Source organism: Chinchilla lanigera, unplaced genomic scaffold (assembly GCF_000276665.1).
Source record: "Chinchilla lanigera isolate Chin_1 unplaced genomic scaffold, ChiLan1.0 scaffold00024, whole genome shotgun sequence".
In the NCBI taxonomy this organism is placed as follows: domain Eukaryota; kingdom Metazoa; phylum Chordata; class Mammalia; order Rodentia; family Chinchillidae; genus Chinchilla; species Chinchilla lanigera.
This window is the reverse complement of record NW_004955425.1, coordinates 21,702,615-21,728,348: the sequence shown is the minus strand read 5'-3', so window position 1 is coordinate 21,728,348 and position 25,734 is coordinate 21,702,615. Positions and strand designations below refer to the sequence as shown.

Below are 25,734 nucleotides of genomic sequence, written 5' to 3'. Positions count from 1 at the left end.
TGACTACGGAGGAACAAGAAAACAGCCTGCTGCTAGTCACAGGTGCAAGTCTCTCGGTCCTTCTTTTCAATCCTGGCCTTCCTTCCAGCCATCATACCTCAGTGAAAGGAGTCACTGGTGAGGAGGTAATATGCTATTTTTGACAACCCTTAGGCTGTAACTACTTATTAGATCCTTCTTGCATATCTCTGTCTTCCTGAGAAACCACTTCGAAGATACCACCACATATTACAGCAGCCATTGATATTTTCCTACTAATCTATCCATAACTGTGTTAAGTTTGTAATGTTCCTATCCTATTTCATAATGTATGTTTATTATTATGTGTTTCCTACAACAACCATTGAGAATAGTTAATGTTTTTCAATAGGTCACTCATGTATAGCTCTATTTATTTTCTTTAGAAGCCACTTTAAAGATACCAAAGTATAGCACAACAACTCTTGATAATCTCCTTCCTCTTTTGTCTGTAACTCACTATTATTTGTCTATTTGTTTTCCTGAGAAACTATTTTGTAGATAATAATACGTAAAACGATAACCATTGATAATTTCCTACCATTTTGTCTGTAATTTGCTAAGTCCCCCCTATTATTATGTTATCCTTCTTTTATTCTTTAAAATAAAAAAAAAAATAAAAAAAAAATAAAAAAGAAAAACTCTATAGTTCACACTGGCCTTGTATTCATGAAAATCCTCATGGCAATCTTCCTGGCTCAGCCTCCCAAGGATTAGGATAATGGGCATATGCCACCAAGCCTGGTTTAAATTATCCTTTTAAAAGAAATAAACTCCTCTTGTAACTAAGAATAACTTTGCTTATAAATAATATACACTGTCAAAAGGACCTGAATGAATAGTAATTTTAGGCTCTGCAAGGCAAACAGACTACTAAGAAAGGAGAATTTTCTACTAGATTTAACGGGAAGTTCTGACTTATTTAAATGCTTACAAAATGTCTCTCAAAGCTTACAGTAATTTTGCAAATTCATTAATTTACTAGCCAGGTACTTCTTTAAATCCTCTTATCAGACGTTAACATTATACTCCTCTTTGCACCTCCTTGTAAGTGCTGCCTCCTCTGATCCTTGTTATTTTTTAATGTATGATAATCCTCCAAGTCTTACTTTCCATCTCAAATTCCTTCCTTGCCTAACAATCATCATCTTTGTATCTAACCTGTGAGATTGGATTAAAATACAATCCAGAGGCTGACAGCCATGAGTAAACAGATTAAGATATGTGTTTGCTGATAAAGCTTTAAAAGCAATTACTATAGTGAACAGGAAATCATGAGGGCATATTCTGAGGCACATGGCGTTTAGAACTTGTCTTAGTTACTTTTTCTCTTGTTGCTGACACAAGACACCTGACTCCCAAAATGAAGGAAGGAAAGGTTTATCTAGCTTACAGTTTGTGGAGGTTTTAGTCCATACTCAGCTGGCTCCAAGCCAGAGTTGCACATGGCAGAGGGCAACAGTTCATGGCGGTGGAAAATAGCAAAAGCAGCAAGCGCAAAAGGGAGGAGGGGCAGCAAGCAGCCTTTTTCTCTCCCTTACATATGCAAACTACCCGCCCCAAGGTGAGTGTAGCACTCACACCCAAGATTCCAACACTGGACCATGAATCAATCATAAACTCTAGAAGCCCACCCCATGACTGCATGAGGCTTTAGGGGGGCATCCAGACACAAACCATAACAGAACTAATTTGGAGGAAAATCCCAGCAATGAGTAATTTTTAAAGAAATACTGTAGCATCAAAGTTATTGATGGCACAAAAAGATAAAATAAGGTGGAAAAATATGACAAACTATAGTAAAAAAGCGAGTCAAAAACATGACACCCTGCATATGATGAAGTTTTATAAGAACACTTTAAACTGTTTACAATACACATGTACAAAAACAGCATATTTTAACATCATGTCTAAAGTCTAAAGGAGCTGTCACAGTCACAATTTACTTGATGTTTTCTTCTTGGTGGAAAGTAATGATGTGCTTACAGTTAAAAGCATCTTGCAGCAGATAAAACACAAAATTTACTTAGCTTTTGTAAAGAAAGTGAAACATCACAGACTTTTCTGAGGAAGTTATAAAATTAAATCAAATTATTTCTAAACAATTGACTTCAAAATGTACAATATATGCCTTTATCAGCCTACACATATTTCTGAGCTGTGAAGAATTTGTTAAATGCACATTAAGCAAGAACTAGCTATGGAAACTGGCTAAAGCCACAGGCTCAGGAGTCTGTCACTTCCTAGTTATGGAGCCTCAAGCAAGTTACCTAACCTAACCAGGTCTCAGTTTCCTGAGGTGTAAAATTAGGATCAAGTAACAACTATCTTCACAAGGTGATTTAAGGAGTAAATACAAAAACGTAAGAGCTAATTAAATATTAGTACCATTTCCTATATGTACAAGTAATAAAGAATCTTCAGCAGGCCAAAAAAAGTGAAAATGATTTAACATTAACTATTTTAAAGGGACATTGTTTGATCAGTGATGGAAATAATGGATATTGATGTCATTTAAATCAAATCCATATCAGGCACTCAATCATGTACGCCACCTTCCCTAAATACAAATATATTACTTATAACAAATTCACTGTTGGTGTGGATGTAAACTAGTACAATTTCTATGGAAATCATTATGGAGGTCCCTCAAAAAACTTAAAACTAGAAATTCCATCTGACCCTTCTAGATATCTTCCCCAGAGTTAAAGACATATGCTGGTGATACAAGCACATCCATATTTACTGCAGCACAACTCATAATACCTAAATCTTGGAAGCGGTCTACATGTCCATCAGCAGAAGGATAAGGAAAATGTGGTATTTATACACAACAGAGAACTTGAGTCATTTGTAGGAAAATGGATGCACCTTGAATCTGTAAGTGAAATAAATTTGACCCTCAATGTTTTGAATTCTTGCATGAAATTTATATATGTTACCTAGACAAATTCAAGGACAAGAATTTGAAGAGAGCACATTTCATTGTGTTCCACTGTTACAGGCATTCCAAAAACAGATCACAAGGCACTGAAGGGTTAAGATGTGTTACGGACACGCACCAACTCCCCACAATGGATGTACCCACTATGTACTGCAGATATATACTTCTAAAAAACCACTGTTGTAGACCCTCAATAAATTCAGCAAGTTAATGAAGAGTGGCGAAATGAGTAAACAGAAATGATTTTCAAAAGTAATGTAGTTAAGCGCAAGGTCCTGAGTTTGATCCCCAGTACCAAAAAAAAGAAAACGAAAAAAGTAATGTGGTTGACATCTGACTGATAGGAAAGAAGCAGTGAAACCTAAATCTGAACTACAATATATGTAGTGGCTCATAAAACATCCTGCACTTCAGCACAGTTTAAAGGACATAAAAAGCACTCCATTTTTTATTCACTAAAATGGGCAGATTTCTAAGTGGGCCTGAGAAACACTGCCCCCTAGAACTACGCTTAGCAGCAAGAACTATGCTTGTGTAGGCTGTTGAGCAGCTCTTAGCAGACTTGTTTGTGGGCGTCATGCTCCCTGGAGGCAGTGCCTCCTGGGATCTCTGCTGTACATCCTAGCACATGTGTGGCTGGGAACAGAAATACTGTACAGGGTGAAGATCACAAGAGGTCCCAATTTCACTTCCATCTTGCACTCACTTCTCACTCCTACAACTGTGCTCTAAAGCCTCAAGAGATTCCCACTGAAAACTTACACTAGCCTACTTTCCTTAAGGGGGAGGTGTAGATACTAACTTCCAGCTGGAAGTTAGGTACTTGTGAAAGGCTCAAGTTGCTTTATACTGTACATATGTTAAATATTTTAAAATATATTACAGATTTCCCTAAAGTGATTTTAAAGGGTTGAGAGCAAGATCTAAGAGGAGGGTATAAAAAACTATTCAGTGGACTTACTGCTAGCTGATAGAAAAAAAATTTGACGAAGGTGATACAGTAAATTCTGCATCTATTATTTTCATGGGAGTCAATATTTACACTGACTTTTCCTTTTTAAAAAACTGACCATTAACTGAAAGCTTCCTTTGGGAATTTAGTCACAGCACGATGTCAGACTGTCTTACTACAGAGATGTCTTGACACTAGCTTTACACAGTAAGTGAAAGTTTACATTTCTTTCCACTCTTATGAATACACAACTATCTTTTGAAAGAGTAAGATCAATTGATTTTAACCCTGTCCTCTTATTTATAAACTATTATAAGCATTGTAAACTATTCAAGACAGAAATGAGTTTTACCTATCTATAATTTGATTTAGTTTTTATTTATTTATTTTTTGGTACCAGGAATCGAACTCAGGACCTTGTACTTGCCAGGCAGGCGCTTGTGCTGCTGAGCGATATCCCTAGCCCTGATTTAGTCTTGAAAGGAAGCAAAAATATTAGTGTTTCCTTGCAAGGTACGTCACTTAAGGAAAATTCACCTTAAAAATTGTTCTGCACACTTTGTATTAAGAACAAACATAAAAGAAATCGTTCTGGGTACTGGCAGTATTGAAAAGATCATATGAACAGATTTTTGCCAAAGCTGTAACTGGGTGGAAATAAATGGACATTTTTATGGTAAAATCTGTTTTCCAATGTCTTGTTATTAAAACGTTTTTTTCTCTTAGAAGCTAGCAGTGATCAGTAATTCACTCGCCACTGTTTGGTATTGAGAATCAGAGAAATTTGCACTTTAGTTTAAATTTGTTTTTGAAGAGACTAAAATCAAAGGACAGCATAAAATATTACTTTTTTATTTTAAAGAGAATAAAAAAACAATAAAAACGATACAGAATTTTGAAATAAGATAGCAAATTAACAGTGGTTGTTATATTGCATATTGTTATCTTCAAAGTAGTTGTTCATATTACTTGTTTTTATTACTGTTAGTGAAAGCAGAATTAACATCACCAACTTCATTGATTAATGGATCCTCAACAATGGGCCACATGCAGACCGACAAGGGTGCTGAGATCACTGAAAAATTTGTGACTGTTCTTCAGCGAGTCCCAGCTATGGATTAATAAGAATTAGTGGTAATCTGCTATTACTAATTAAAAATGCACACATTCAAGTTGGGATAAAATTCATGAATAGTTAGAAAACTTTCTACTGTGCAGAGGGCATGCATGCTGTATGCTTTGCTTATACTTATATTAAAAGCAAATAATTATAAAGTACATTTAAATGTGCATATCTACAGAAGTATGTTCAGATACTTTTTTAATAAAAGTCAGTAAAGAAATTCAAGAAGAAAGAAAAAAATATTTTGGTTTCTATTTACTGGTGCTACTAATACTTTACACAAGACCTTAGCAGACAGTGCTACTTGACTATGGACTACAACCCAGTCAGAAGTGTCTCTTCCTCAGAAATGTTTAGCACTTGAGAATCATGACAAATTCTATAAAATCTAGGCACTTTTTAAATTTGGCTTTTGGGTTTTATATGGAGAAGATGTAAAATAAAGTAGTTGATTTTTTATCTGCATTAACATTGCATTTCTAATTTATGTAGACGTGATGCTAGTATATGGATAGTCATATAACAAAATAGGCTATCTGTAATTTGTGAAATTAATGCAATCAACTGATGAATTAAATGTAATAAATTAACAGTATTTATCTTTCATGTGTCTAATATTGTGGGGTTTTGGAAAGGGGTTGAAACAGGGTCTTGCTATGGAGTCCAGGCTGGCCTTGAACTTGCAGAGACCCTCCTGCCTCTGCCTCCTGAGTGCTGGGATTACAGGTGTGTGCCATCACATCCAAGTCACATGTCAAATACTGTGGAGACTATAGATGTATGAAACATTCCTGTTGTCCTCAAGCACTTCTTACCGTAACTGCAAGGGGTGGGGTGGGGGGAATCTAATACAGGAGAACCATTAGCCAGTCATCTGACTCAGCAAATGTTTACTGCACACCTACTATATGTCATTCACTAAACTGGAAATGTGATTAAAGGAAGAATAAGCATGGCTGTTCTCAAAAAGCTCACAGGTTATTATTTTTATTTTTTATCATTTTGATAGGGTCTTGCTAGGCAGTTCAGGCTGGCCTTGAACTCTCAGTGATCCTCCTGCCTCAGCCTCCCAAGTGTTGAGATTATAGACGTGCACCACCATGCCCAGCTCAGTTTACAGGTTAATAAACTGGAAATATCTTCTTCTTTCTACTCCCTCACTTTCAAAACGACATAGTAATAAATCATCTTATTTTTATCCTAGTCTTTCCAGATTTCTTCCCATTGTCACTTCTTTGACCTCAAGATGAGGGCACTGAACCCTAACACTTTAAGGCCAAAGCACTCACCCCACCTGCTGCCCTCTGCTGAGCCCTGCCCCTCAGCGTATTTGGTGCTTTCCACTGGTGCACTCAGCTGGAAGCTGGATTGGAAGATGCGCTGGTTCCCCAAGGAGGCCAGCTCACAGCCCAGGAAGGCCGCCACCTGCCCGCTCTGCCATCACAGGCCTCTCATCTTCCTGGCACTTTTCAGCGCTGGTCATTACACAGAAGCTACGGTATTATTTTCTAAATTCCACTACTTAAGTTTCAATACTCCAAGAACAAAGACTTTTTCTTCTTCACTGACGTGTCCACAATGTCTAACACTTAGATACTTGTCAAGAGTGTGAAGGGTAGTGTGTGTAGGAGGGCAGAGAGTGCTGAAGTAACCAGGCAGAGTTCGGAGGGTCTTCTCTGGAGCATGCAGAGATCTAGGGGCGTACTACCACTGCACCCCATACTGCTCGTGCAATGCACTACCTCTTGAAGCCCTTGGAGAGCAATCTGTTCTGGAATAAAGACACATTTGATGAACAATTCTGAATCAAAGGGCAATACAATAGACCTATGCATGGATCACTGCCAGAAAAGAGGTGCTCATGCTTATGTGTAACTTAACGCATAACTTGTTAAATGATTTCTCATCCTTGCTATTACATAGGTACACATACACACAAACACACATACAAAACACTCCACTAACAATTTTGCCCTCCAAGTACTACCAGCCTCCACATACATTTCAGAATCACTGGTTTACAGAAAACCACTTGTGAACCATCCCAGGCCTGTAATCATATTTTGCAGAATACCTTTGAACCTGTATTACAAGATTCAACTTGCTGCTTCCAACAAATGACTTGTTAATGCCCTTTAGATGCCGCAGGGCTACTCTCCTCTCATGTGCAAATACGAGGTCCTGGGACAAGAGTTCAGTGAATTACATGTTTCAAATGTTTGCTGATGCTACGACTGTTTCAGAAACATACAGCTTTCTCTGAGCCAACTAAAATTGTTAGCCAGCTTCTTAGTAAAAAGACTGTATTCTCAATTATATCACCTAACAACAGACTAAAGAGCAAAGAAAGCATATAATGTATAGGAAACTACTGTGACTTATACCTATTCAAATCTAAGACTTCCTAATAATTTTGCTTTGTAAATACAAACTACCGGACCTATAATAATATATATGACAATATGCACACATACATACATACACACACAAAGCGCTTAACACAGTTGTCGCTGCAAGTACTGTAATTATAAAGTCAGAGTGCCCACACTGCCTTAACCTAAATGCATAGTACGTTCCTGAATGAATAAAAGCCTACATACTCAGTACTCACTGGTAAATCTCAACCATACATTTTAAAGATGAATAACCTACTTTGTGCCAAATCAGGAATGAATCCTGGTGATTACCATCCTTTGATGTTTGGTCTCCATCTGGAGACTTAAATTTTTTCGGGACGTATTAGTGAAAGACTGAGGCAGGGAAGCAAGTTCCCTGACACCCTCTGCCTCGGGCTTTTTTTCTTCTGAAACACAAGAAACTATCTGTTCTAGTTGTCTACAAAACACTCCACTAACAATGTCTACATTGTTATTTCTAGATACAACAGTATAAACAACTGTAAAACAACGTGAGCAAAGACAGAAGTATTAAAAGTTAAAACTTATAAAGAGCCAGGATTAAATACAAGCTGAGCAAGGCCCTTTACCTAATCTTAGAAGTACTAAAAAGGTGGCTCAGCATTCAGTGTTAAAACTGATATTGAAATAAATTATTACAAGAGGATCTCTTCAGAAAGAAAAGTAAAAGAAAATGATGGTTTTTATCTTACTTGAATTTCTGTGAATTAAAGGCAAGAGGTAATTACCTCTGGCCTTTTGAGTACGGTGCTTCCTTTCTATAGTCTAGAACTTATACTAGAGTGTAAGGTGTGACTCATAGGTAAGGCATCACACAACAGTGTTGAAAGGGGGTAAATGTCTACATTGTTACTTCTAGATACAACAGTATAAATGCTTACACAAAACTTCATTTTTTAGTTTTTTTTTTTTTTTTTTTTTTTTGAGACAGGGTCTTGCTATGTAATTCAAGCTTGAACCCACTGTGTAGCTCAGGTCAGACATGAACTTGCAGGGAACCTCCTGCTTCAGCCTCTGGAGCCCTGGGATGGGATTACAGGCATGTGCCACCACACCCAGCTATTCTTTTTTTGGTGTTTTTTTTTTGCATTTGACTTCATTTTCCACCAGTTGATAAAATGTTTCAAAGATAGCCACTAACTGGGCATGGTGGTGCACACTTCTAATACTCAGTATGAGGCCAGCCTTTGCTACATAATGAGTTCAAGGCCAGCCTAAACTATATGGTGAGACCTTGTCTAAAAAAGACAGTCACTAGGTACAGCAATTTAAAGGGGGAGAGGTACTAGGGATTGAACCCAGGACTTCTGTACTGAGCTTTATATCCAGCCTTTTTAAAATTAAAATTTAAAACAAAACCAACTATTTTTTGTGACAGGAATAAGCTGCTAAAGTGCCCAGACTGGGCTTGAACTTGCAATCCTCCTGCCTCAGCCTCCCAGTGTACTGGAATTACAGGTGTGGATCAGAAGCCTGGCATGCTGTTTTTCCTCAGTTTGTTGATTATGTTTTTGGGTGGAGGATGCTGAGTTTGGAACCATCCAGAGCCTCAAAGCAATGTGCTCTACCACTGAGCTACGCTTTCCTGCCCTCCGGATTATGACTGAACAATGCTGAAATCCATCCTCACTTATAGGTTCCATTCAACCTAGAAATTTAGTCTGTTTAAATCAATCAGTAAGCATAGTTATCAGACAGCATAGTTCAGAATTTTATTTCATTATAAGAATCTATTTCACAGTATAAGAAGTTACTTTATCTCTTATTCTAGTGATTTAATTTTAAAAATATCTATTGCTGAAATAATAGTAACTGATGGACCACACAGTTTGAACCCATAGTGTCATCTGGAAAGAATTTCAGTAATTTTAATTATGTGTGCAGGTAACATACAAAAGAGAAAGATGGTTAATTTGCCTTATGTCATGGGTTTTTCTACAAAGCACTGTAACATTACCAGTGTTTTAATAACTGTAAACTTGCTACTAAATCTCATGCTCAGTTATGGAAGACCATAGCAGGGTTTCTTATTCACTTTCTGGACTTAAATACAGGATGACGTTAAGACAAAAGTACCTAGAAACCACATCCCAACCTTCCTCTCTTAACAGATGAAAAACTAGTTCAGAGGTAAAATTATTCGTCCGAGGAAATGCTACTGGTGGCACAGCCAGAAAAATGTAACTACAATTCCTTCATTTTTGAAAGGGAGATGATATCAAGAATGTAGCATCTTTAGAGCCCAACAAAATGATGCCAGACATAGGTTAAGTATCCTTTATCTGAAATGCTTGGGACCAGTAGTAGTTCAGATTTTGGATTATTTCTGACTTACAATACCTGCATATACACAATATCTTGAGGATATGACCCAAGTTTAAACATGAAATTCATTTGTTTCATATACTTTATATACACAGTCTATAAGTAATCTTATACGTCAGTCCGCCTATGTTTTGACTGGGACCTGTCTCATGAGGCCAGGTGTGGAACTTCTATCTGTGGCATCATGTTGGTACTTGAAAAGTTCAGACTCTGGAAGACTTCAGATTTTAAACTTTTGAATTGAGGATGCTTAACCCGAATTCAAATTCTTCCCAGGAAATTATATCCTCTTGAATTAACTCAGATTCAAGATGCGTTCTTTTTTTTTTTTTTGTCTTTTTGAGACAAGATCTCACTATGTAGTTCAGGTTGATCGTGAACTCACTTTGTAGCCCAGGCTGGCCTCAAATTCACAATCCTTCTGCCTCAGCCTCCCTAGTACTGGGATTACAGGTGTGCACCACCACACCTGGCTCAAGATGCATTCTATAAACTATTTCCACAATAAAACAGGAAGTCATATAAGAAAGCCTAAGGTTAAAATACCAGAAACGTAGTATTTTAAGGTGATTAACACTGTTACATTTCTTCATTATTTTTCTTTTCATTTTTTGGAGACAGAGTATCACCATGCAGCTCAGGCTGGCCTCAAATCTGCTGTGATCCTCTTGCCTCAGCCTCCCAAATGCTGGGATTACAAGTGTGTGTCACCACATCTAATTTCTTCACTATTTCTAAAGCACATGTTCACTATCTTTATCATTTGCTTGCTACAATCGATTGGTTAGAAGAATACAGATACTGTATTAGCTGCTACTGTTTTATGGGGGAGCAACAGAAATACCCTTTCTCTAAATATTTTAATAAAAAATGGCTCTTTAGCATTAGATTCCACTTTTGGTGTTTACAAGATTTTAAAAAAGAAGAATTTTATAGAGCTTTGTTTTTGTTCACTTTTTCCCCCTTTTCTATTTTCTTTTTTGGTATCAGGAATCAAACTCAGGGCCTTGCACTTGCCAGGCAGGCACTGCGCTGTTGAGATATATACCCAGTCCTTTTGTTCATTATTACACATAAGCTTTTATCAATAATTTCATGATTACTTTCAAACTAGCTCACGGTTACATAATTTTTTTCATTCTTATAAGATTAGAATTTTCAAAATATTATTGTTGCACTATTCAAACATATATGCATTAAAATTAATAAAGATATGATACTTGGACCAACTTACTCATATTAATAGTAAAGGCATGTAAAATGCTTACATGAGGGCTAATGATGAAACTGTTAAAAGGAGCATCTACAGCAACAGCAAAAGAAAAGTTCATTCTACCATTTCCATTCCTATGCAGGCTCAGTAAGTGAACACATTAAACCATAGGAGTGAGTGATTTCTGGTACAGATGACAGTAGTAGTAGTAGGGTCTCTGGTGGCGTGCATGCGGCTTCCCTAAAGCATCTACAAATGGTATGGGCTGTGGCTGTAGGTGGATATCTGTAAGAACTGGAGCTGGGTGTGGTGGCACATGCCTATAATCCCAGCACTCAGGAGGCTGAAGCAGGAGGATCACTGTGAGTTCGAGGCTAGCCTGCACTACTTAGTGAGACCCTGTCTCAACACCCCTCAAATGCAATTTAGAAAAGACTCTTTAATTATCTACAAATATGAGCTTACATGCTTGAATCCCTAAATTTACTTTTTTTTTTTTTTCCTAGTTCTGACCCCAGAGAGGGTTTATTTATTTATTTATTTATTATTTATTTTAAAGAATAAAAGAAGGATAACACAATAATAAGGGGGACTTAGCAAATTACAGACAAAATGGTAGGAAATTATCAATGGTTATCGTTTTATGTATTCTTATCTACAAAATAGTTTCTCAGGAAAACAAATAGACAAATAATAGTGCGTTAGAGACAAAAGAGGTAGGAGATTATCAAGAGTTGTTGTGCTATACTTTGGTATCTTTAAAGTGGCTTCTAAAGAAAATAAATAGAGCTATACATGAGTGACCTATTGAAAAATCATTAACTATTCTCAATGGTTGTTGTAGGAAACACATAATAATAAACATACATTATGAAATAGGATAGGAACATTACAAACTTAACACAGTTATGGATAGATTAGTAGGAAAATATCAATAAATTTACTTTGAAATGGTTCATTGGGATAGGAATAAACAACAGAAAGAGAAATTTGATAGCAATTTTAAAGCTTGGTTCTCTTAAGAGTTACTAATGGCTAAATTATCAGCCATTAGCTATGTCTGAGCTTAAACTTGAAAAAAATTGGTGGGTTGATCTATGTTACACAGAAATTTTAGGTAATTTGAGACAGGGAGGTTAAGACAGGGTTTCAATCTGTAGTTCAGGCTGGCCTTAAACTCACTTTGTAGCCCAGGCTAACCTCAAACCAAAGCAATCCTGCTGCCTCAGCTTCCTGAGTGCTGGGACGACAAACATGTTTAGACAAACTTTCCCACAATACATTATGGAAAAAAAAACATATAAAAGAGACTGAATGCTTTTAAGAATTTTCTATGGATGAATTTTAACTCACATTAAACATCTGCTCTTTATTCAGTACTTCAGAAGTTTTCATCTTTCTATTGCCATACCACTTTGAAACAAAAACTTATCAAATCTCTAGAGTAATTCTATTTTTAGTGAGAGTATTACTGAAATTTCACTTGTTATTTCATCTACTTTTAATAATTTTGTTTGTTTCTTGTTTTTTGAGACAGGTCTCACAAAGGCCAGGATATGCTCCAACCCACAATTCCCCTGTCCCAGCCTTCTGAGCATTGGGATTAGGGCTGTGCACCACTCTGACATACTTGGGTTTAAGGTCTAAATTCTGAGCATCTCTGCGGTACACTGCTTGAACCTTGTTCTAAGATTTTCATTTTTTTTTCTTTAAATAGTATCTATTTCACTGTATTTTTCATTTTCCACCGGTAGAATTTGATGAACTGGGTCATCTTTTCTCTCTCCAAGAGGTACAAATAACCCCAACTAAATAAAAGGGGAAACCAGACATTTTTACTTTAGTTTTTCTTTAATTATAATTGCATAAAAGCTCTTGTTTGAAAAGAGTCAATTTAACATTTCATGCATCAAAATTTTCTTCATACAAGGGTGCTCGCTGATGAGTACAACTTCATTGTTTTCCACTTTAAAATGCTACCTAATATTCATTTGTAACTATAGGAAGGCAGCTTAAAATTTAAAACTAACACAGTATTATAGAAACTATCAACAAAGAGACAAATACGAACTGTTTTTTTGTAAACGTCTCCTAGGAACATTTGAAACTCGCCCCACAACATCCCTGTGAGGTAGGGAGCTAAGCGTTCTGATGACAGCAGACGAAACTGACCAAGATACGAGTGGCAGCTACACTTGTAAGTCTTGGAAAATTAAGTTGCTTATTTTTTACTATCTTCATCAGGAACCAGAGTTATTCTGATTCTCAACAAGTAATTTTTTCTTCATCAAGAGGTTTTAAGTCTTCTGAAAATTAGTGGAGCAAGTAACACGGCAATTTGCCAAAGGAAGAAACCCAAGACGACATGTCATTTTCTTCTTCTATGTGAAGATAGCTGAAATGTTATCTAGACACACAGTGATTCAAGCGACTAAGTGTGTTTTTAAAAAATATTAATTTTTTTTATTCTTCAAAGTGAAAACTGCGATGACTGGGTCTTTTTAAACTGCTGCATCTTGTTCATGTTAGTTTCTCTCAGTCGGGGACTATTTGCATCTTTTCTTAGAATAAACTGCAGATCCTCTTCTTCCAAAGGAAATGATGGTTCCACTAAATCCCAAAACTAAAGGTGGTCACAGAATTATCCGCCAAGGAGAGCTAACTGGCTGTCTCCACAGAGGGGGAACAAAATCCAACTTGGAGAATGGTGCTTCCTTACTTTCAAAAAAACCCCTATTCAGTAGGTAGCAAGACAGAAGAGAATAAAGAGTCTAGCCTTCCCGTAACAAGAAAAATATATTCAAGTAGATTTTTTTTTTCTCAGTGTTAAAGTAGAAAAAGGAAAGGAGTCTCTTTTAGGTACGTGAAGTTTCTTCTTTATTACTTATTGCCCAAGACAATTTTCTCCAAAAAGCAAAACCAAACAAAAACCAAAATAAAATCAAAATCAAAATGTCAAATGTAGGGCTGGGGATTTAGCTCAGCGGCACAGCGCCTGCCTGGCAAGCGCAAGGTGGTGAGTTAGATTCCTGGTAGGGGGGTGGGGGGGCGGGGGAACAAAACCAAAACCAAAACCAAAACCAAAATGCCAGATGTGACAGTATGTCTAGTGCTAGTTCAGGACTTGACAACTAGCAGGTGCTACAAGTTGTGAGACATACAAGTCTCCCTTCCTTGCCAGGGAACCTAGGACTTTGTGATTATAAGTAGTAATGCTGGAACAGTTCATACATTTGAAAAGTTGCTGAAAAGGAATGACCTGCACATAGTATCAGTGTTTGGGGATCACATACCCCTAATAATTTTTTACGTCATTTAACAAATTACTAGTATTCGTCTCTACATCTCAGTAGAAAAAGAATATTTTTTGTAGAGCCCAAGAAGTGTTAGGTGGTCTCTTTAATAGTAACTCAGCTTGTAAGTAAAGTATACTCTAGGACCTAGAATAAACTAATTACAAAAAACTATTAAAACCACAGTATCAAATATGTTGTCACAGATATATTTACTAACAGGCAGTTCCATTAACTTGTAACAGATGCCAGTGCAGCTATTAATGAAATCAACCTCCACAACCATGATTAAAATTTCATAGTAAGGCCAGGCTTGGTGGCTCACACCTGTAATCCCAGCACTTGGGAGGCTGAGGCAGGGGGATCGTTGCAAGTTTGAGACCAGCCTGGGCTACAAAGTGAGCTCAAGGCCAGCCTGGACTGCATAGCGAGACCCTGTCTCAAAAAGACCAAAAAAAGGAAAAAAATTCATACTAAGGGTCATGGAGAACTTTTAATGTTCAAAATTAATCAAAAACTCTTTTGGTGCCCTCAGTAATGAAATTTTTAAAAAATTGGATCAATTTATTTAGTGACTGTGGCCTTTAAAATGTCTTATGACATGATTACAGCATCCTTATCATTTCTTGAAGGTTATTGCACAAATAGTTGAATATTTTCAACTACTTGCATTCAGAAACACAACCCATTCATGACAAAATTAGTAGGATACTACTGACGTAAATAGGTACTGATCACATAATTGATCACTTAAAATAATCATGACTGGCATTCCCATAGTGCAATTAAAAAAAAAAAAAAAAAGAAGAATCTTTTCCTAGACTGATAGTTACAATAGAAATGAGTTATTCAAAGTGGTCAACTTTTAGTATATATACTTTTTGTTGTTTAATGAAAACATGTTTTGTAGTCGTTGGACACTGTCTCAAAACATAAAAGAAAAAAGAACCTACAGATATAGCTCAGTATGAAGGCCTAAGGTTCAAGTCCCAGTACTGCAAAAACAAAAACAAAACCCCCAAAACCCTAGTTTTAAAAAAATGCCTCTTTAAAATACCAGACAGAAAACGCACTCTATGCGCACACCACTCTGTAAAAGTGACTTCACATAGTTGGAGAGACAAAAAGCTAGAAGCCATGAAAGCTTCAAGTTTTTTACACAGAAAGTTCTTTTAAAATGGAGACATTTTAATAAAAATTCTTTCAGTCCAGTTCCCCTTTTCTTTAAAATAACTGATTAATTATCTTTTCAGAATTAAACCTAGGCAAGCATACTGCTAAATGTGCCAATGCATAATGAAGTCCTAAAGCTACCAGGTGTGTTGCAGGGAGAGGCGTAAAGAGGACATCACTAACGAACAGCCATAAACTTTAATGGTAAAATACTAAAGAAACAATAATACAAGAAACTTGCTCATCCAGATAAAAAGGATCTACGAAAAGTGTATAACATACTTAACAGTGAGAGGCTAGATATTTTTTCTATAAGACTAAAAATAAGACAAAGATGGCTGTGTTTGTCATTTTTCTATTGGAGGTTGTAGCCATAAAAATTAGTCAATAAAAAGCAAAAGACACCCAGACTGGAAAGGAAAGAAGTAAAAATATATCTATTTGTAGGTAACTTAATTTTGTAGAGAGAAAATCCTAGGGAGTTCATTTAAAAAACTATTAAAACTAATGAATCAGTTAATGAGTTTGTAGGATGCAAGATCACTACAAAAAGACAATTGTATTTCTAAATACTAACAGTGAGCAAATAATGAAATTAAGAGAATAATTCCACTTATAAAAGTATCAAAAAGTAAAATGCAAATAAATTTAACAAAGGAAGTAAAAGATTTGTACTCGATCAGAAGAGTTTTATGTGCTCCAACCACATCTATACTTTTGTCACTTCTACTACATAGTGAGTTCAAGGCCAGCTTGAACTACAAAACAAAATCCCGTCTTAAGAAAAAAAGGTAAATGCAATATAAATAACTGGATCCTCCTTTTAAACTGGTTCTTCTTCAAACTAGTATAGAGTAAAACCTTGGCTTTCAAGTAACTTGTTCTGCTAGTATTCCACATTTCTAATAAATTTTAATTTGATAGATGAGCAATGTCCTGCAATATGAATAGTAGCTGCTGCCAAATGTCACATGATCACAGCTGAACCAGTGACTCCCCCTACCTCTTCCTGTGGCATTGTGGGCAAATTGTTTCCCAACAGCACAAAGTTATGGAGGAAATCTCATCTGCAGAGAAAGAGGGGGAGAAGGTAGAGGAATCTCTCACTGCAAATGAGATTCGGGAGATGTGTAAAATGGAAACTGCAAAATTTTGCAGAAAAGCACCACTCCAACAAGGCTGTAGCAGTGTGAATGAAGAATCTGTTTGACAATGCAATGTCACTTTTCTGCAACATACTCAAAAGGTGGTAGAACGAGTGTCGTTGGATAGGTTCCTTGTTAAAGATGTACAAGAAGAAAAAGATTCCACTGAGCCAACAGGTAGCAGTGATTCTGTTAGTGATAGTGAAGGTCATCCTATACAATAACCTTCCTCTCTTGTCTCTCTCACACCAGGCATAAAGATTTTCAAAGGTAAGTACAGCTTTATTTTTCTTTATATTTTGTATTTTATTATAGTATTGTGATTGTTTTTTATACGAATATTTTGGGGTTGTAGGACAAATAATCTGAGTTTCCATTATTTCTTTTGGGGAAATTCATTTTGATATATAAAAGCTTTGGATTACAAGCGTATTTCCAGAATGACCTATGCTCCCAAACCAAGGTTTTACTGTTAGTATTACCCAATATGTGATATATTTTTGATGCTAACTTTCAAATTGCAATAATTTATTTGCCCCTGGCATCTCAGTATTAACTGAGCATATACATAAAAGCATATGCATTTATTTGCTTAAAAATGTGTTCATTATCTATAACATATCTAAAATGGCTACAAACTATATGGGATACCAAGAAAGGCAAGTAATAAGACTCAGTTCAGAAGCTAAAAATCTAGCAGAGAAGTTTAACAAGCAGTAGCAAATATGAACCGTGACAAAAATCAGGATGACACGGGCTAGGGAGATAGCTCAGTGGCACAAGCACCTCCCTGGCAGGTGCAAGGTCTTGAGTTCAACTCCTGGTACCAAAAAAACAAAATGAAACAAAAATCAGGAATGATAAGTATCTGAAGTGATACAGAACACAAACTTTCTTTAAGTTTAGTAGAGAAAGAGCTGCATCAAACACGATACAGTCTACTGATCAGTGCTTCTGCAGGTTACTCTAATGTAGCCAGTAGCAAATAATGTTATTGAACAACACTATTCTCTGGATTTTCTCTTGTATCTGTAAAATGAAGTGGCTGATTACATAATAACCAAGGTACTCTCTATTTCTGAAGTTCTGATACCAACTGTTAGACTTCAACTGAGGGCACAGTCATAAAAATTAATGACCTGATCAACAGTGGATGTACGACCAACCTGAACTATAAATGGAAACCAGCAAACTGATACAAATAAAAGCATGGCGGACATTTAGTTCAGTGGTATAGTCGTATCTATATATTTTATACACAGTGTAAGTAAGGTAGTAGCTGGAGCATGACTACTTGCAGCCACTGAAGTCATGCTCCAGCTACAGTGAACTGTCAGCTTATTCTCACATGAAATGTGAGTTCAATGTATTATCCCCAAAAAGAACAACGTGGCTCCAAGCTTTATAAACATTTCTTGGTAAGGTCTAGAATGGAAACCAGATAGGTCATCTAGTCTCAATTGCTCTGGTCTCATTTTTCAAAAACTTTAGTATCTTTAGATGAACATTGCATAAGTCCACTTTACCACAGGCCTAAATATCACACACGTGACACTTATGCCGCTTGCCTCGTATCAGGCTATGTTCACACCTCTGCTAAGAGGAAAGATGGATAAGCCCAGTTCAAAGGAAAAGCATTTTTCTTTATATCCTCGGGCAGAAGTGTCTATATCACACATCTGCTTCCAATGGAATCCCCACCGTGGTCTGCTATGAACAAAAAGACAAGACAGGAATTTTTAAAATCCCTCTACTAGAAAAGATCACAACTGATCTACACTTAAGTCTCACTGCTGGCAATTGACCACACCTCTAATTCCAGCTAGTCAACTTAAAAATGGAAGCCGATAGTTACTTGGAGATGGATAAACATTCTTCCAATGAATAATAATGGTAAGGAAGAGATGTAGTGGAATAATTCCCACTAGAGGTGCTTAGTAGTATCTTTCTCATGTGAAAAAGAGTATGTATTTTTCTTTTTGTAAAAAATGTGTATCAAAAAATAATGCCTGAAAAAATGCATTACCAAACTTTAACATTTCCTTCAAAATCTTTTAAAGACTTTAGAAAAAAATAAAGGTATGTATTATATACACAGGTATAAGATCATATGTTAATTATACATGCCTATACCATTTCTTATAAAACACAATTCACAATTATGGTAAAGAAAATTCCAAAATCTCTAAATTGTAAGACTCAAAAACTGTCTTTGCCTTCAGTTAATTTTGAAAAACCTAAATTTTGAGGTTTGATGGTAGCACAATGATATTTAAGCCAATTAGGACTATAATGCTTAAGAAAAATTCTACAGGTCAGTTTTTCTCTTGCAATTATACTAATGATAACATCTTGTGAAATCAATTCCCAATTTTATACACAAAGTTTTATCCAAACAAAAGTTAGTCACAGAAATTACTTTCACTTTACTTCACAACTACAATCTTCTAAGTTTTGTTTCCTACCCATGGAAGAGACAGACAAATACAACAGTGTAAAGTGTAGTACTTTAGCGCTTAAAGAGCTATTATTCATTTTTTTCCTATTTGTGTCATCTTCAAATAGGTACAAACTGTATTTAATTCAGGGTACTTATTGTATATTTTAATTCAGTTTTTAAAAATAAGTATTTTACATATTTTGGATTTTTAATTAAAATTGTATTTAAAATTTCCAGTGAAATTTAGTTTTTGAAGTGTAGAAAAATCCCTCGTCAGCTTTCTAAAGTACATAGGGGCTTTCCAAAACTTTGATAATAAAATTTTGATAATACAAATTGAGTGAGCCTACCCATATATTATAATGTTTTGTGAAAGTATAATTATTGTCATTTAAAGCAATATTAATATACTAAAGAAGTAAAATTTGTGCATACTTCCTTTAATGAGTACCTGTTGAAAACACATAAACACATTAAGTGGCAGAAAAAAATCTCCTATAGAAGATACATGCAGTATCTCTAAAATTTATAAGGCTAGCAGTACCATGAGATTACATAATGTAAACATTAGAAAAATCTAAACATGTTCAGTGTTTTAAAAGAGTGCATTTTCCATTACAGTAATCAAATTGCTATCAAAATTTATCAGTACAAAAATAACTTCATAACCTGGTAGTTTACACATATCTGTTCTCAAAATGTGATAGCAGTTATTTATCAGTATTGTACTGCATATTTGAGAATCATAACACTGTAATGAACAAAATGAAAACTTTTAGATTTCAGTATTACATTACAAAACACTGGACTATTTCCAAGAGAATGTTATGCAGGCTTAAATCTTTTAAAAAATCTATTATTTATTATTTGTGAGAAGTAAGTATGTTCTAGAACTTGACCCAACTGACACTCTAAAGCAAACAATTGTTTTGTGGAAGGAGAGAGGAAATCCCTGCACCATATGTACCGGCTAGTATTGGTATCTACTTCACAGCTAGTTAAGACTATCAGCTCAAAGGCTGCCTTAAGACATCTGTGGTCAGTGGGTATCAATTCAATCCTTAAAGGGTATTATCATTTAGGTTAAAAATAATTATTAAAGAAAGAAATGGAAATTTAAAATATATTAACAGTTCTCCATAGAAATTAGTAAATATTTAATTCCTCATGATCTCCCCATTTCACACATTCCTAAACATTTAAAGCATTTAAAGAAGTAACTTGGTAGGGGGCTGGGGATTTAGCTCATCGGCAAAAGCGCCTGCCTGGCAAGCTCAAGGTCGTGAGTTCAGTTCCCGGTACCAGAGAAAAACCAAAAAAAAAAAAAAAAAAAAGAAGTAACATGGTGCCTCATTTCTATGAGCACCTGCATGCCACCCTTGAGTATGTCCTATATTTCTGTCTAAAATCTCTAATAAACAAAAAGTACATAATTCATTAATTCATTGAAACTTATTCAATAAGAGTAGTTTTGCATAGTTTATGACAGACATAAAACACTATTATAGTACTTGACTAAAAAGTATTGAGCAGTTCATACTTTTAAAATTTAGTTCAGCAGGATAATAAAAAATATCAGACAGTAAGTAGTAAATGATTCAAGGTAATCTACAATGCCATTGAATTAGACATAATATAAAAAGTTGTTTAACAGCTCAGTATAAGTTTTTTTAAAACCTCAAAATTAATTTTTTAAAAGTATTTGTGGGTGAAATATGACTGGGATTTTGCCTTAAAATAAAACAGTGGTAGGGTAGAGATGATGTAATACAGGTCATTTTTTAGTAACTGTTACAGTTGTGTGATATGTTCATGGGAGCCTGTTATAGTATCCTGGTGTGTATATATTTGAAAAATTTAATAATAAGATGTTATAAAAAAGTTATAAATCTTGCTTATATCTTCAAAATTATGTAATAGATTTTGAAAATAAACAAAACTTACAGAGTGAAGAATAAACTATATTACTAAAATTTTTAGGGCTAAATAAAAAATCGTTTATTAACTAATGAATTAATAAGAGGAAAGAATTCTCTGAATTTTAAGAAGAGTGGAAGTAGCTATAACTGCAACCACTTCATAATGAACTTGACTGACTACCTCACTGTTCCTGATGCTCCCAGTATTTATTAAGTACAGACATTCTTGTGATTTTGCTCCTTATGGAGCAGCAAAATGGAATCAACCAGAGCAAACAAATACTGGCAAAACTTTGCTACTCATTCTTTTTTTTTTTTTTTGGTACCAGGGATCGAACTCAAGACCTTGTGCTTGTCAGGCAGGCACTGTGCTACTGAGCTATATCCTTGGCCCCACTACTCATGGGGCCAAGTACTCTTTTTTGTTAAAACAAGCACTGAGGAAAGAGACTAACAGTCTCTCTCTCTTTTTTTTTTTTTTGAGACAAGGACTCGCTATGTAATTCAGGCTGGCCTTGAGCTCACTATGTAGCCCAGGGTGGTCGTGAACTTGTGGCTATCCTCCTGCCTCAGCTTCCTGAGTGCTGGGAATGCTAGGATTACAGGTGTGCACCACCATGCCGCCCAGCTAACTCTTTAAGAACATAAACTTTTAGTTCTCTTCCTTTGCTATGGAAAAAAAAAGAACAGTATATCCAATTTAAACACTTGAGAGTTTCAAATTTAAATAAAATTAATTTTAATATAACTCATGAAACAATGCTTATTTGTACATAGGTCTCCTGGGATAGGTACATTTATAGACTTCCTGACTCACAGTGTGCCTGTGCTGGGTATTTGACTGAAATATACTACTAGCTGACAGCACGTACTAGGTTGAAAACAGCTGAGAGGCTGATCCCAAGTTGCTGCTAATGAGCTATGTGACCTAGGACAATTCACCCAGATTCTGGGATTTAATCTTCACATGTTCCAAAGGCACATGCTTTCAAATTTCAACATTTTACAGCATAATCCAGTACATATTACTGAATCAGTCTCTACTCTCTTTTGTGGTGCTGGGATGGAATCTAAGGCACTGAGCATGCTAGTCAAGCACTCTACCACTGAGCTACAACCCCAGTAACTAGATGACTACTGATTAATATAAAGTCAAAACAAGTTCAGAGAATAAATCTAAAATTTTATAGTTCTTTTTTTTTTTTTTTTTTTTGAGACAGGGCTCATAGTTTGGTCTGGCTTTGAACTCACTATGTAGCCCGGGCTGGCCTCAAACTCACAACAACCCTTCTGCTTGAGCCTTCCCACTGTTGGGATTACAGGCATGTGCCACTACACCTTGCTTTAAGTATTCTTAAAATAAGAAAAATGCAAACAGTACATAGTATCTCTAACATAACTAAAAGCTTAAATTAACCTGCTAAGCTTTATATTCAGAACTCTGTCAAATATTTGCATGGCTAATCTATAAATTACAATACTCAAAGAAACTATAACTTCAAGCAAGGCATTTCCTATTAAACTGCTATAAACAGAGAAATCAGTTAAATGAAGACCAATCCGAGGTTAAGTAATGCCAAATACTAATGACCAACAAAACAATAAACATTTATAGAGAATTTTAGGTGTAGAAAGTAAATCAGAAATGTCTTCTTTGATGTTAAATTAGAAAGTTTTTATTTCTAAATGTCACAGTATTCAATGCAGAAGGTTCAACTTCGGTGCTAAAGAAATCAAGTATAATTATGTTCAGTGTTGTTATGTCTATTTATTAAATAGATTTATTAAATATAATTTAATGAGAAGGAAATTTTTCCTTCTTTCAATGTAAATACTTTGAAAATTGCATACTAATTACATCATTATTTGTAAGTAAAGAATATAATCTTTTGTAAAATTACAAAAGAATTAGCCTTTGAAAAATGGTTTAACAAATCATGTGAACATAGTCTTCATGTCAGAAGAACTAGAAATTTTGTGGTTAGCATGAAATCTGTTATAATTCAAAAATAAGTTTAATTATTTTACTCAAAATTATTAGCGTTATAACCAACGAATTAGAATACCTTTGCAGTCAAATAGGTTTTTCTTGTTCATTCCAAACACCTTTATCTAATTTTTCTACTTTCTCAGTCTGATCACAACCCTCTCAGTATTGATCTCTAATATGTTTAATTCTGTGCCCCTAGTATTCCACAAATTTAAACCAAAGTAGAAATTCTCATGAGAAAGAGAACTTGAAATATCTTACTCCACAATTGTAGGGAATATGATTTTTAAAAAGTGGCCTGCCAGAAAAATGTACAATAAAACAAAACTTTTCTTTATTTTAATTAACACTATTTAGTGAAAAGCATTCGAAGAATAAAAATTAACTTTAAGACTTTCTAGGTATTTTTTTTTACATTTGCAATACTACAATAGGCCTTTTACATCCTAAATACCACAGTATGGCCAATAATTATTGTAACTCGTTTATAACATATTTAAGACAAACTATCCCTGAAGACTACCAAATTTTTTCTTAAACTCAGAAGTAAGTTAGGCTTTACTTCCCATTGGCACACAAAAATAAATCTGCCATTAACATTAACCAGCTTGTGCTGGTTAATTCTCTACTAACTGCTTCCTTCTGTGAAATCACATGGTAAGATCACCCTAACGCTACAGTAATAATTTTAGATTAGAAAATCAATTTTCTAAAAAAACACAACTTCTACTCTTTAAGAACACATAGGAAAACAGAAACCAGTTTAACCCAAGGAGCTCTTAAGAGCCTATGTTAAAAAAAAAGAACCAACCTCCCCCCCAAACCAAAACAAACAAACAAAAACCAAACAGGTAGAAGGGATTTATAATATTTTGTTTCACTGAAAAACAATTTCTCTGTAATTAGCTCAATATTTCATATTCCTTCCACACAAATAAAGGAAATGTCTGTTCCAGTCCATCAATGTAGCAATATCCAAATTAATAAGAGAACTCTGACCTGGAATTTTCATTCAAAGGGTGTGACTTTGAGAGTATCTGAAAACAAATAAACTTTATTTATATATCTTACTTAATCATGATTGTGGAACCGAATCTGTACCTATGTGAAAATGGCAATGCGTTCTGAGTTGGCTCAGCCCTTGGCTCTGAGTTCTGGGTCACATCAGGTGTTCTCTCATCATCTGTCCCATTGATACTTTCTGGTGTTAAAGGGGACTGAAGATCTCCGCCTGCTGACTCCTTGCAAAAAAGGGGTGGGGAAGAAGAAAATAGTTACACTTTAGTTCAAGCATACAATATAATTTTAGGACTAAAACTGACTCTGCAGCAGCCTTTCATATGAACCAAATTTCCACTGACATGTGAGTCAGAGACTTACTTCCGTCTCAGTTTCTCAAGAAGCTGAGACATGTCTACACACTCAACAAGAAACAAGTTTTTGAAGCCAAACAACTCACAGGAAAACTCACCCAAATATAATACAATTTAGAAATGGACAAAAAACACATTCTAGATATGTAGCTTTAAAAAGCTGAAAAATCTCTGGATTAGTGTAAGTTTATAAATTTTTTTATCTGTCTTATTTTTCAATTCATAAAGAGCTATTCAGAAAAAAACCCAAAATAACTCTATTAACACAGCATATATAATGACACTAGTACATTTCAGCTTGTGTCTGTTACTCCTAAAGGAACTGTTTTCTCAGAAAATTTCCTCTTATTTTTAGTTGAAATAATATTTTCCTACCACAACGAATTTACCCTATGGACAATAAATGAAATTTAGTATGAACTCAAGCTGATACTTATTCTTCTGTCTGCCATCATCAGACTGTCTGAAGCTGGCAGTAGGAAGCAGAACGAGAGTCATCTGATACACTGCTGGCCAGTGGAGGTGCTGGCAACAGAATGCTAACAGGCAATGTGGCAGACCTCCCAGGACCCCTGGGCAAAGACTCACAACAGAAATACCTCTGCTAGAAGAAAAAACGAAAATTTCTAACAGAGTGGGTAAGAATGGACATAATTTGTCAACGAGAGAAAATTCCAATGAAATTCTTATTCTTCAAGTAAAATATGATGACTATTAGTGAAATAGGAAAATGCTTATAATCACAAGAGATATGAAAATATAAAACAGTATCCAGGTTATAACATGTACTTTACATTTAAAATGTTGTATATGAAGTGCTAGAAAGAAATACTAAAATATTAATGTGTGAGAATTTCTTTTTTGGGACTTTTGATTTTATACCACTATATGTATTTTATTTCATATTTATGTACTTTATTTCATACTTAAATAGCTTAACTAGTAGTACCATATTGCTATAAATTATATAAGCTATCAAATATCAAAAGTATGCTTTCTTAATTCCAAATTATCAATTAATCATTTTCTTTTTTTTTGTCTTTTTGAGACAGGGCTTCACTGTGCAGGTTAGGCTGGCCTTAAACTCACTTTGTACTCCAGGCTGGCCTCGAACTCACAGTGATCCTCCTGCCTCAGCCTCCCAAGTGATGGGACTATGGGCCTGTGCCACCCCACCTAGCCTCAATTAATTATTTTCAGTTGTCAATGGAACATCTATTTTGACCTTTAATTTCATGCTTACTAAATCTTTTTCCTGAAACTTCTTCATTTCCACCGATAGCCAAAGCATGAATAAAATCTACAGTATAATATGGCAACATAAAATTGTTTTAGAACAAAATCAAATTCTACTAATGGGAATTTGGGAACAGTAACTAAAAATGTTACTATTTGGTCAGTCATGGACC

At 35.3% G+C, this 25,734-nt stretch overlaps 1 protein-coding gene across 1 annotated transcript in view; it reads right to left on the bottom strand.

Moving 5' to 3' along the window:
* Positions 1–25,734, bottom strand: part of Homer1 (homer scaffolding protein 1) — a 130,267-nt gene that overhangs the window by 46,495 nt on the left and 58,038 nt on the right. The window contains exon 5 of the mRNA XM_005386011.1: positions 24,054–24,193. Coding sequence (XP_005386068.1) covers positions 24,054–24,193 — 140 coding nt within the window. The remainder of the gene's footprint in view (positions 1–24,053; positions 24,194–25,734) is intronic.